This window comes from Schistocerca gregaria, chromosome 2 (assembly GCF_023897955.1).
Source record: "Schistocerca gregaria isolate iqSchGreg1 chromosome 2, iqSchGreg1.2, whole genome shotgun sequence".
In the NCBI taxonomy this organism is placed as follows: Eukaryota; Metazoa; Arthropoda; class Insecta; order Orthoptera; family Acrididae; genus Schistocerca; species Schistocerca gregaria.
Window position 1 is genome coordinate 253,477,347 of NC_064921.1, and position 13,928 is coordinate 253,491,274.

At 41.0% G+C, this 13,928-nt stretch overlaps 1 protein-coding gene across 1 annotated transcript in view; it reads left to right on the forward strand.

The window, feature by feature from the left end:
- Positions 1-4,832: 4,832 nt before the first annotated feature.
- LOC126335731 (glutamate receptor 1-like) overlaps positions 4,833-13,928 on the forward strand; it is a 73,111-nt gene continuing 64,015 nt past the window's right edge. Inside the window, exon 1 of the mRNA XM_049999187.1 lies at positions 4,833-4,883. Within this exon, the coding sequence (XP_049855144.1) occupies positions 4,833-4,883 (51 nt within the window). The remainder of the gene's footprint in view (positions 4,884-13,928) is intronic.

A 13,928-nucleotide genomic window follows, 5' to 3' on the forward strand; every position in this document is an offset into this window, starting at 1 on the left:
TTGATTGTTGGTTAATATCTTTCCTTTTCTAGCCTTTGTTACTAATATCTGTACCATTTTCTTCCTACCATAGTAGTTTAATCTGATTAGAGTGTTTTGGGAGGTAATCATTTCTCCTAAGCAGCAGTCTTGTCACGTATAGTCTTCCCTATGTGTTCACTATAGCGTGGAGTATCTTTCAAACACCTTTCAAGGACTATTCATTCTCCCAGACCTTCATTTGCAGCTTCGCACATTTCAGATACCGATCCTTCTGCAGTTCTGTCCCTTTTTGTAGCTAGTCGGGTATAAGAGCTTAGGCGAGCCATTTCTCAGACTCTCTATATTATACTTGACATTATTCAGTGGAGTTCCATTTACCTCAGCTCATCTGTTATATACGATGTAAGTCTTTTTGACAGAAATAATAGATTTTATCTATGACTAGGAAATGACATGAGTCACATTACTGGCCACGCATGAGTCTGACGCCTGAGATTTTCAGGTCATTGTTCTGTTTGAGAATAATAAAATCAATGACTTATTTTAGGTTAAGTATGGGTTGCGTCGATGTACATTCGCGGGTATCTTTGGCTAAAACCATCAATTACGAATTCTTAATTTCTGTTGTTCACATAAATGAATTAGTCTTTCCCCATTATTGTTCACAATGGATTCTTCGCAGAGACCTGCTACTAAGTCATTATTGAAACCCGTTCTGGCAGCCAGGTCACCACTTAAAATCCCCTCTTTCCGATTTCCAACCTTTCCCAAAGTTGTCGTCAAATTAATAAACAAGTTGTCGTTTTCAGTTGTTACGACACAGCTCGTTATGGTACATGCCCATGTGATTACCAAATAATGATTTCTTACATCGATATTCACATACAAAAGTCTATGATTGATTTGATCCGAGTCTTCTACCCATTTTTGTACTTCTTTTTAATTGCTCGGGATATTCCTTCTCGGACATGTTCTTATTATGGCATACCAGTATATAAAGCACGTCATCGTCTTTTTCCTCTGATCCTTTTCCTATTTTCTTGGTCTGTGTGAGACCTGCTATATCCACGTCATACCGTTATAATTCTTTAAATGTTTCTCTTTTAGTTGATCTCCATTGAACATTCCATGTAACTAACGTAATTTTTCTCGATTTACAGCCATCATATTCGGCTACTAGAAACTCTCGTTAGAGCAGTTGAGAAGACAGTAGTGGCAAGATGACGTTATAAGGTGTGAGCGTGCTATTGGCCGACCACTTCTCACAGCCATCTCTTCTCCATCGTTCCCGACTGGCGTGCCGCCGCTTGACTTTACGCCGTAACAAGACCGACCTTCTCTTGTGGTCATTACACGTGACCGACCGGAAATTTGACCATAATTGGCATCAAGTTCCCATGCAGTCCAATATGAGGCTGCACATCCAGATACCCCACAAGTCTGGGTGTTGGATAGCTCGACCATCTCGCCAAATGGAGAACCGCAGACAAACTCCTTTCAAATTCTGTCAGGTGCTGACAGTACTGTGTCATGCGAGTACGTGGCATCTCTGTTCTCCTCACACCAAGTGAAGTGTGGCAGCGTTCAGCAAACTGGACTAGCATTCGGAGATACAACGATTCAGATCCCCGTCTGGTCATCAAGAATAATATTTTCCGTGATTCCCTTTGAAAGTGGCTCATCCGCTTTACTTCTTCGTACATTTAAAATCCAGACTTGTGCCCTGTCTCTGATGACCACACTGTCGACTGGACGTTAAACGCCAATTTCTCTTTTCTTTTCTGTCTCACAGTGATCACTCAACATCTGATACTGTTCGTGCTCTTGTATACCCTACCACATCAAATGTGAACAACATTAATGCATTCTGATGGACGATCTACCTGTCACAGAGAACTGCAGCTTTAATTATTTAAATATCCATCGATGGTTTGTCGTGTACGAAATCGATCTGATATCCAACCATGTCTACTGGATGCTTCCTCATTTTTGGCAGGCAGTGTTTGGCTGAAAAACCATCGTATTCCCAGGAAGCGATAGACTTGGGCAACTGTTGTACATCTGTGAAGAAGAAGTATTTGAAAAATGAGGAATAGTCCTTACACTGCTCAGTGTAACGGCTGTAAAGCTGAGTGTGCAGGTTCAGTAGTATAAGAGTCATAATAGCTGACTCTGTCGTTTGTTCACGTCTTGAGCGCTGATCGGCTGAAGCCTATAGGAGTCGGTCGGCTTCGGACCACGAGTGGTTTGAGTGCAGCTGCTGCCAACATTGGCAATCTAAAAATACAGCAGCTGTCTGTGCAGAGACATTACTAAGTGATTGTAGTGTCATCCACGTGTACCCCCCCCCCTCCCCTCCTCTACTCGCCCAACGCTCCGTCCCCGCTTCTACCACACTTGCACTCTCATCGCGGCCGTCTATGTGTTGGTCTTCGATAGGCGGAGACTCTTTTCTACGCTACACACGACTCACCGGAAACTTGGCCAGGTCGTCTTGGACAAACTTTACTCTGCAGTAATTGCTATAAAATCCCACTTGGAATTTAGAAATTATGACCACTCAGGTACCAAGTTGTGTTTTGCAAGTCCACTGCCAAGTTCTTACCAAACTGAAATTCAGTAGTTCCTATCTCTCATGACTGTATTGACAACGGGAAACTGGTAAGTAACATACTCACATTCAAGTCTGATTTTTATTAATTGTCTGAAAATTAATTTCGTGACACCTCCTTAACGAAATTGCTAGTTCAGAATTTCTGGCACTGAGTAATTCTGATGACACAAACTAAGGTCTACATTCTTGAATAGACAATGAGGAATCATTTACTCATTCCAGAAGTTCTTATAACATCAAGAACTCTAATGGAATTGCACAAACGAATGGCAACGGATCTTCAGACGGGACTCCTGTCAACTATGGTCCCGGAAGATTTTCGACATAATTGTACCGGAATGCCGATTTTAATCGTGCTGTCCATGCAATTACTTAATCAGTCATCAAATTTCAAGGTGAGTCAAGACTGACAGTTCAAATAATGTCCTATTTTTATTTTACACATTTTGTGCGACATGCTGTTCGTAGAATGACTGATGGAGTCTTCGTGCAACAGACTCAACTTCGTCGTGTGACTATATGTAAACTGTCACAGTTGCTGGCACACACTCCTTTCAAGGGAAGATTTTCTCAATCCGGTAGAGACTTCGATAGGATTTGAATGAAATGTAGTTTTCACTACTTTGACAGATGTTGTGGGATAATATCAATAAATATCAGCTTGACGATACTTTTGTACTTTATTATATATCACTCTGACACAATGAGTTGCGTTTGTTTCATCCAAATGCATTTATTTGGTAAGGTTTATTACTAATGAAACTCGTAACATTTGAAATCTACTGCACAAAATTCTTAGGCCTATTGCACAATACTTAATTGAACAAAACCAATATACCATGGTTGAAGGAATGCAAAGATTCTGCATCTTCACTTTCAATGCCATGAAAGATTGATTCCCTAAGTAGTGCACTGTTCTTGAATAAAACTCAAGTTCAGGAGCCCCCTACAAAGCAAATAAAGACGAAACATAAAAAGCTACAGTATACTGTTCTGACCTACCAGTAACTGAATGTATATGTAGTTACTGACAGCATAGGTACATCAGAAGAAAAGATATAATACGTTTTATCTGATGAATTAACTATGACAAAGCTTTACGCAAATTGGGTGATGATTTCTTCGAATGTTAAGCAAAAGCAATGTGAGAACCAATTCCTGATCAGTGTGTGGATCGTATTGAAAACAAATCGATTTTTTGCGTTCATTTCTTACCTTGTATGCGGCGTAGTTCCATCACTTAAAGCCAGATATGAGGCAGTAATAAAATGGAGAGGGAGTCACTGGAAGAGGATGACGAGAGTGGACGGACGAAAGTCGAAAAATAAAACTTTTTTAACCTAAAAGCACAGTATTTCACAGAGTGGCAGGAAAACGTTGTGTTATCTTGTAAAACAGTTATTAAGGGTAATTTCAGCTTATCGATTTGATGGGCTACCTATCTCAATAGAAGGCTTGATTTTCTTGATTTTATGAAAGGTGAATGTAACAAGGGAAAGAATGAAGAATAATCTTAATGTCCCGTTAACGTCTCGTTTAACGTCGAGACTATTAGGGAAGGAAGAGAAACTCGGGTCGAGCAATAACTGGGAAACTGGCCGTGTCCTTTGAAAGGAATACCTAAATGTGAGGCTTTATTATTTTACAAAAAAAACTTGTTATTAAAAATATTACTAAACCTCTATTGCGATTTATCATGTGATATTCAGTACACGTTGTTCTACTGTCTCGCTGACTCATCAGTGTAGCACATACACGATATTAAACCATGCTGAACAGTAAAACGGTAAAGAAAGAAACATCAAGAAAGGCACTGATGACTAACACGAACTGTCGTAAAGAAGACGGAAACAGAAATGAGTACAACATTGTAATATATGTAAGCAGAGTAACGAAATCATATAGTAGCATTTTCTGTGCTAATATTCACTTCTGTCTTTAAAAATAGCAGATATTACATTAATAATTTAATTTATGGTGTACACAGATACTGCTAGAGAGAAGACAGTCAGAGTTCATGTGGCTGTTCATACTCAATGGCAGCCAAACGGAGACCGATTTGAGTGACCTCCACATTGAGTTTGACTCGAATTTTTTTGTCGCTGTGCCGTCATCTCGGGGCACTGTTGACGTACTGGAAGCCTACAGGGTAGGCAGAGGATATCCACTTGTAATAAACAAGTTCTGTGAATGGTACTCGACCAAATACCACAACTGCAGAAACGAGAGCATCAGAATGCGGCGTAAAGACCTGATGGGGTACAACATGAAGGTGGGGGTGGTCGTGGTAAGTCAAATCTCCATTGTTTCATACTATGCACCTTCAGAGTATCACAAGTAGTAGTGCAGACTGTTTCCACCAAAAAAGTCTCAGTCAATCTCACGAAATAAGCGTCAAACGAAAAAAATAAACAAAGAACGAAACTTGTCTAGCTTGAAGGGGGAAAACAGATGGCGCTATGGTTGACCCGCTAGATGGCGCTGCCATAGGTCAATCGGATATCAACTGCGTTTTTTAAGATAGGAATCCCCATTTTTATTACATGTTCATGTGGTAGGTAAAGAAATATGAATGTTTTAGTTGAACCACTTTTTTCGCTTTGTGATAGACAACTCTGTAATAGTCACAAACATGTGGCTCACAATTTTAGACGAACAATTGGTAACAGGTAGGTTTTTTAAATTAAATTACAGAACGTAGGTACGTTTGCACATTTTATTTCGGTTGTTCGAATGTGATACATGTACCTTTGTGAACTTATCATTTCTTAGAACGCATGCTGTTACAGCGTGATTTTATGTAAATACCACATTAATGCAATAAATGCTCAAAATGATGTCCGTCAACCTCAAGGCATTTGGCAATACGTGTAACGACATTCCGCTCAAAAGCGAGTAGTTCGCTTCCGTAATGTTTGCACATGCATTGACAATGCGCTGACGCATGTTGTCAGGCGTTGTCGGTGGTTCAAATGGTTCAAATGGCTCTCAGCACTATGCGACTCAACTTCTGAGGTCATCAGTCGCCTAGAACTTAGAACTAATTAAACATAACTAACCTAAGGACATCGCACACATCCATGCCCGAGGAAGGATTCGAACTTGCGACCGTAGCGGTCGCCCGGTTCCAGACTGTAGCCCCTAGAACCGCACGGCCACTCCGGCCGGCCGTTGTAGATAGATCACGACAGCAAATATCATTCAACTTTCCTCACACAAAGAAATCCGTGGACGTAAGATCCGGTGAAGTGCGGGCCATGGTATGGTGCTTCGACGAACAATCCACCTGTCATGAAATATGGTATTCAATACCGCTTCAACCGCACGCGAGCTATGTGCCAGACATCCATCATGTTGCAAGTACATCGCCGTTCTGTCATGCAGTGAAACATCTTGTGGTAACATCGGTAAAACATTACGTAGGGAATCAGCATACTTTGCACCATTTAGATTACCATCGCTAAAATGGGGGCCAATTATGCTTCCTCCCATAATGCCGCATCATACATTAACCCACTTGTCGCAGCCATCATGGATTTTCCGTTGCCCAATAGTGCATATTATGCCGGTTTACGTTACCGCTGTTGGTGAATGACGCTTCGTCGCTAAACAGAACGCGTGCAAAAAATCTGTCATCGTTCCGTAATTGCTCTTGCGCCCTGTGGCAGAACTGTACAAGACGTTCAAATTTTTCAAAGTCGTCACCATGCAATTCTTGGTGCATGGAAATATGGTACGGGTGCAATCAATGTTGATGTAGCATTCTCAACAACGCCGCGACAGCAGCTAAAATACCTACTTGGGCATCATCATTTGTTGCAGGTCATGGTTGACGTTTCACATGTGGCTGGACATTTCCTGTTTCCTTAAATAACGTTACTATCCGGCGAACGGTCCGGACACTTGGATGATGTCGTCCAGAATACCGAGCAGCATACACAGCACACGCCCGTTGGGCATTTTGATCACCAAAGCCATACATTAACACGATATCGACCTTTCCGCAATTGGTAAACGGTCCATTTTAACACGGGTAATGTATCACGAAGCAAATACCGTCCGCACTGGCGGAATGTTAGGTTATACCACGCAGTTACACGCGATCTATCACGATGCGAAAAAAATGGTCCAACTAAAATATTAATGTTTTTCTACGTACTACAGGAATATTTGATAAAAATGGGGGATCCAATTTAAAAAAAAAACCGCAGTTGATATCCGTTTGACCTATGTCAGCGCCATCTAGCGGGCCAACCATAGCGCCGTCTGGTTTCCCCCTTCAAGTTAGACGAGTACCGTTCTTTGGAGTTTTTTCGTTTGATGCTTATTTCGTGAGATATTTGGCCCGGTCACTATCAATGGACCACTCTGTAGTCAAGCACGCGCTCTTGTGTGATTTTCATTCTACACTGACGGAAAAAAATCTCAGCACCAAGAAGGAATTGTGCGACATAAACGCAAGTTAGCAGGCGTGTTTCTTCATCTGAAAGATGACATTTGTACAAATTTCGCGCCAGTCGCTTAAGAGTGACCCTATTACCGCCACTATGAGGATGCAAATCAGATTTGCTTTAAATACTCGCTGTGACGGTCCTGAGCGTTAGCTACTTTCGACATTGGCCCTGGTGAGATGGTGTTAGTCAAGAATGCCTTCAAGGCGACAAAGACGCCATTATCAGCACCACACTGAATCTGAACCACGTTGTCTAATAGGGCAACGAGAACCTGGATGTTCCTTCCGGGATATTGCAGGAAGATTTGGCAGGAATGCAGCCACTACGTGATTGCTGCCAGCGGTGTTCACAAGAATATAAAGTCGCAACAAGGCCGGGCTCCGGACGGCCATGTGGCACCACCAAGAGGACGGACATCGTGTGCGGCCTGTGGCTCTGGCACATCGTACTGCATCTGAAGCAGCAACCTGAGCAGTAGCTGGTACCACACTGACACAAAGAACTTGTACAGATTGCTTATTTCAAGGAGAGCTCCGAGCCACACGACCCGTAGCGTGCATTCCACTGACCCGAAACCACCGCCATTTGGGACTTCAGTGACATCAAGAGAGAGCTCATTGGAGTGGAGGTTGGAGGTCTGTTGTGTTTTCCATTAAAGTTGGTTCAACGTCGGCGACACTGATGTTATCTAGACAAATTTATTACAGAAATTTTACACTACTGGCCATTAAAATTGCTATAACAAGAAGAAATGCAGACGATAAACGGGTATTCATTGAACAAATATATTAGACTAGAACTGACATGTGATTACATTTTCACTCAATTTGGGTGCATAGATCCTGAGAAATCTGTACCCAGAACAACCACCTCTGGCCGTAATAACGGCCTTGATACGCCCCGACATTGAGTCAAACAGAGCTTGGATGGCGTGTACAGATACAGCTGCCCACGCAGCTTCAACACGATACCACAGTTCATCAAGAGTAGTGACTGGCGTATTGTGACGAGACAGTTGCTCGACCACCATTGACCAGACGTTTTCAATTGGTGAGAGATCTGGAGAATGTGCTGGCCAGGGCAGCAGTCGAACATTTTCTGTATCCAGAAAGATCCGTACAGGAACTGCAACATGCGGTCGTGCATTATCCAGCTGAAATGTAGGCTTTCTCAGGGATCGAATGAAGGGTAGAGCCACAGGTCGTAACACATCTCAAATGTAACGTCCACTGTTCAAAGTGCCGTCAATGCGAACAAGAGGTGACCGAGGGGTGTAACCAATGGTACCCCATACCATCACGCCGGGTGATACGCCAGTATGGCGATGACGAATACACGCTTTCAATGTGCGTTGCCGATGTCGCCAAACACGGATGCGACCATCATGATGCCGTAAACGGAACCTGGATTCATCCGAAAAAATGACGTTTTGCCATTCGTCATTGAGTACACCATCGCAGGTCCTCCTGTATGTGATGCAGCGTCAAGGGTAACCGCAGCCATGGTCTCCGAGCTGATAGTCCATGCTGCTGCAAACGTCATCGAACTGTTCGTGCAGATGGTTGTTGTCTTGGAAAAGTCTCCATCTGTTGACTCAGGGATCCATTACAGCCATGCGGTAAACTCCAATCGCGACACGCTACAATCCGACCTTTATCAAAGTCGGAAACTTGATGGTACGCATTTCTCCTCCTTACACGAGGCATCACAACAACGTTTCACCAGGCAACTGCTGTTTGTGTATGAGAAATCTGTTGGAAACTTTCCTTATGTCAGCACGTTGTAGGTGTCGCCACCGGCGTTAACCTTGTGTGATTGCTCTAAAAAGCTAATCATTTGCATATCACAGCAACTTCTTCCTGTCGGTTAAATTTCGCGTCTGTAGCACGTCATCTTCGTGGCGTAGCAATTTTAATGGCCAGTAGTGTATTACTCTCCATTAATTATTTTCTTAGTGTTTGGTTTTTTTCCGTCAGTGTATATTACAAAATGAAACTGCGATGTTCTATATTGTGCCTGTAAAATATTAAGAGAAGTAATTACTATGTAATATCTATAGCTGAAACTGACTGCTGTCTTAAATTATAATACTCATATAAAATTTATGCATGTTTACGTTCGTAAAATTGATAACGTATAGCAGAGCAGAAGGCGCTCCTACGTATCAAGAAACTGATGGGGAAATTGAGAGGATGGGTTTTACTTATTGCCAGTGTTCACAAGAATGCGTACACGAGTTATTTGTTACTGACTTGTGTGAGCATTGTGACCATGACAGATAAGTACATGCCATTCTAAACACATTGACGTTAATGGAGTGTCGTGAATATTGTATCGCTGATTAATGGTATTTTTCTTAGTATATTACCGAGTTGTTTCCTTTTTCGCACAAAATTTCAAAGGCCGAATCAGTTATCTTCTTCTTCAGATGCTGGCAGTTTTTCCGTTTGAGCATCCGCTGCGTGGACTCCAAGCAGATTGCTGGAGTCCAGGCAGCTAGTACACAAACCACAAACGACAAAACTGGCACCACCTGGAAGAGAAGAAGGGAAACGATTTATCTAATCAATCACATCGAGAAAATATGGGAGATTACAGCGTGTGACTGACTTATTTACTTGCAAGCGATGTAAGTAAGCACAATAAGTCATCGCGCTTTTTCATTGTACTCATATTTTCGAATAAAGACAATCTAATCCTTCATTTGTGAGTTCTTGGTACTGATTGCCGCTGGATAGCTTATTAATAAAAGCAGAGCGCCTGGAAATACTGAAAGCCGATTTTCGTAACAATAAACGTTTCCACGTTTTCTCTGTTTCAGTTAGAACTTTGTGAAGGTTACGGTTTTCTGATCTGTATCATACTTCCAAAGAGTTTTTCATCTCCGCATGCTTGTTTCACAACAGTTTCCGCCTTACACACAAACACTATTAATAAAATACAGGCAAGGTAACAAGTCTCAGAAGTAAAATTTGTTTGAAATGTACAAGCAAGCAACACATCCCTTCATAACCGAAAAACAGAAGATCTAACGCTCCCCAATTCTTAACTGAATAACATGTGACATGTACAGCTGCGACTGAACGCATGTTTGCAGTTGCCTACACTGCTATTACTGTGAATAAACAAACAATACAAATCAATGAGCCCCATGCATTGGCATTGTCCTTTTACAAATATGCAGGTTGAATCGAAACAACGAAACGCGGCGCAAGAAGGGGACAACAAAGTCTACAAATAGGGCAGCATCGTTAAACATCCCTCACTTCCCCATGACTATTTAAAGAACTGAACTTGTATAAAAGTTTCTTGCATAAAAGTTTCAAAAGTCTCATAACTTTACAAATGAGTTAATTTGTTGATTTTTGACATAAGCATATAATACATTTATGGCTGAAGACGCAAAACCCTAATTATTTTGGTTCTGTTAGCTTCTGATTATTCAGCCAGAGACTTATGAAAAAGTTTGGAAAAGGTCTGAAATTATATGTCAAGTTTGTTCGAAGTCTCTTAGTATACAGTTTCTGCCTTTAATATTCATCTTAGTGTCCTGAACCTTTAAGGTAAAATTACACTCCTTAATGACTTGGTTATGACAACATTTAAAATTCTTAAAACCGGTCCATAATTATACGAAATGCCAAAAATACATGGTACAATCACAAAGAGAGTATTTATCGCCGTCTAGTGTTATTTACAGCAAGGCGTCCGGATTAAGATTAAACCTCACTGTTTTCCAGGCATTAGTCAAGGAGGATGAGCAGGTGGTTGAAAAATGGGTTGCCTCTTGCGTGACGTGCTCTATATCGACTTTAATGCAGGTTAAAAATAAGCTCTTTGTCATCTCGATGGACGATGGATTGTGAACTGTGTGATTATGTCTGTTGTTTCTAATACACCTTTTTCTACACTGTATTTTTGGTAAATGATGAGAACTCTTACATAGAAAAGAAGTAAATTTTCAACGCTAGAGTGTAGCCATGTATGGAAGTGAAACACGTACGATAAATAGTATAGACAAGAAGAGAATAGAAGCTTTCGAAATGTGGTGCTATAGAAGAATGCTGAAGATTAGATGGGCAGATCACATAACTAATGAGAAGATATTGAATAGAATTGGGGAGAAGAGGAGTTTGTGGCACAACTTGACTAGAAGAAAGGATCGGTTGGTAGGACATGTTCTGAGGCATCAAGGGAACACCAATTCAGTACTGGAGAGCAGCGTGGAGGGTAAAAATCGTAGAGGGAGACCAAGAGATGAATACACTAAGCAGATTCAGAAGGATGTAGGTTGCTGTAGGTACTGGGAGATGAAGAAGCTTGCACAGGATAGAGTAGCATGGAGAGCTGCATCAAACCAGTCTCAGGACGGAAGACCACAACAACAACAGGAGTTATTTGCTGAATTTTTGAAGTTACATCACTGTCGCATATCAAACATCTAAATGTTGGAAATATGATCGTCCATCTAAATTTCAGGGACAAAATCCTTCGGAAAGCGCCTTGAATACGATAAATACTGGTCAGTCTAAGCTGTCTGTTATTTGTTACATTATATCCACAGCTTGATTTTTAGTAATCATTACAAATTTTCTAAAATTAATAACATCATTTTCTTTTTCTTTTGATACTGTGTTGTATTACGAATCTCTATGTTTCGCTTGTAAATTATTTGTGACTCCTGCATTACATCTATAGCCTTGCTACCTCCGATTTGCAGTAGACGGAAATAGCGGCAAGTGGCCATGGAAGTGAGCAATTAACTCGCGTTCAAATTTAAAAATTATGCTATTTTAAATGGTCACCAGCTCCTTTTCATATAATAATGAATTTATTTGCATGATTCAATAGTTCGTCGTAAGAGTGATAATAGCTTTAAAAACGAATTTTCTTAAAAGAGCCTTAAGCTGTCATAAGTGACACACAGTAAGCTCAACCATTTGAAAACATAACGTCATCAAAATATTAGTCGATTTGTGACTCTTTAAAGTTATTTTGGGCTGAATGTGTCAGCTAAGGAGCCTAGTGCTAGTAATTTTGCGAGAAGTTTTAAATTTATGTTTTAACACAAATAAATCTGCGGCTGAGGCTCAGATAATGATGGGTGAGATCTTTGGTGAGGCACCCATTAGTGAAAGAACGTGCAGAGAATGGTTTCAGCTATTCACGAACGGTGATTTCGTCGTTGAAGATCGGCATGGCGTTGGAAGAGCTAAGTTTTTCAAAGTTACTTAAACCAACGGAAACAATGACAGGGGATCGTTATCGAAACGTTTGAGAAGAAATTTATACGTTTGAGCAGAGCACTGAAAAACAAACGGCCACAGTGCAGCGAAAGACATGAAAATGTGATTTTGCGGTATGACCACGTGTCGCAAAACCCATCAAAGCATACTTCGTGACGTTGAGATGGGGAGTCCTACACCACCCGCCGTATTTTCCAGTCGTTGCTGCCTCTGGCTACCACCTTGTTCGACCAATATGAAGCGGCCTCGCTGATCAGCAGTTCCGATCACATAAAAAGTGTAAAACTTGATCAATTCATGGATCTCGTCAAAAGACTCCCAGTCCTTCTGCCACAGTATTCGTATATTACCCAAAAGACCGGAGAAAATAGTGGCCAGCGATAGTCAGTACTTTCAAAGGTGAATGTCTCATAAGTTTTCACAATAAAGCCTCTAACTTAGAAAAAAAACGGCGGAAGCAAATTTGCAGACCTAATAATTAATGCCGTACAATTTCAGAACGTAAGTGTTGCAGAAATACAGTTTCTTCGAACTTTTGCAATTAATGACACATATTCTTTCGAAAAAAAATCTTATGGGAGCGGATAGCAACAAGTTACCCGGTGTCGGGGTGGACGTCATTAACTGATGGTTAGCGTCATAATATTTCTCATATCGTTATCTGAAAACTGTCGGCAGAAGAATTTGTCAAACGTCTTTCTGTCGGTACCAGATACCATACAGACGTTTGCAACAGCGAAATTTCAATGAGGAGTGAGTCAGATTTCGTTGTTTTCAATAAATCATTCAAATTCCTTGTCAATAAGCTGAAATACAATTGGTAGTAATATGCTGCCTTTTCCAAATGTTTAATACAATGCTTGATGTTTTCAGGAGTGGCCTTCTTTGTACTTCTGTAACGGGACACACTGTAAAGGACACATGTGTGAAGTGTGGGAGGTTCTGTCGCAGAGACTTAACGTTACGTGAGTATCTAGTTCTGTTAGCTTACCGATTGTCCCGCTAGGAGCGGCAGGGTTGTGAGAGTTGACAGAAGTGCCCCTATATTTCATAGGCATCTGCGATAAATACTTAAATGGCCTTTACCATTATCATTACCATTATTGTGTAATTTATTTAGTTTTACAGTTATTATTTGTTAATCAGTTTTCGGGTTTACAATGGTGCAAAAAAATTTCGAAATTCGTGAGAACGTTTAGTATTACTTGTGCTACGACATACGTAAGTTGCTTTACGGTAGCATAAAGATACGAATAGAAAACTGATTTATCTGTGCGCCGACGTTTTCGGTAACTCCACAAACAAAAAAGTCTTAATGGTCAGACAGCAGTACTACCGCAACCAAATAAGAATAAGTGTATTTACGATACTGTCCGACACGTGTTAGAGGACCCCACCAGAATGACAATACTACTCGTATATATTTCACCAACAGAACTATAGGATTTACTATAAAAACAATCTTGATCACGATTTATTTATTAAGGTGACCGGTTTCGACCACTACTGTGGTCATCTTCAGACCCTTGAGTAGGAACCTCATTCGGCTGGAGAATCACTAGAGAGATTAGTAGTGATTCTCCAGCGGAATGAGGTTCCTACTCAAGGGTCTGAAGATGACCACAGTAGTGG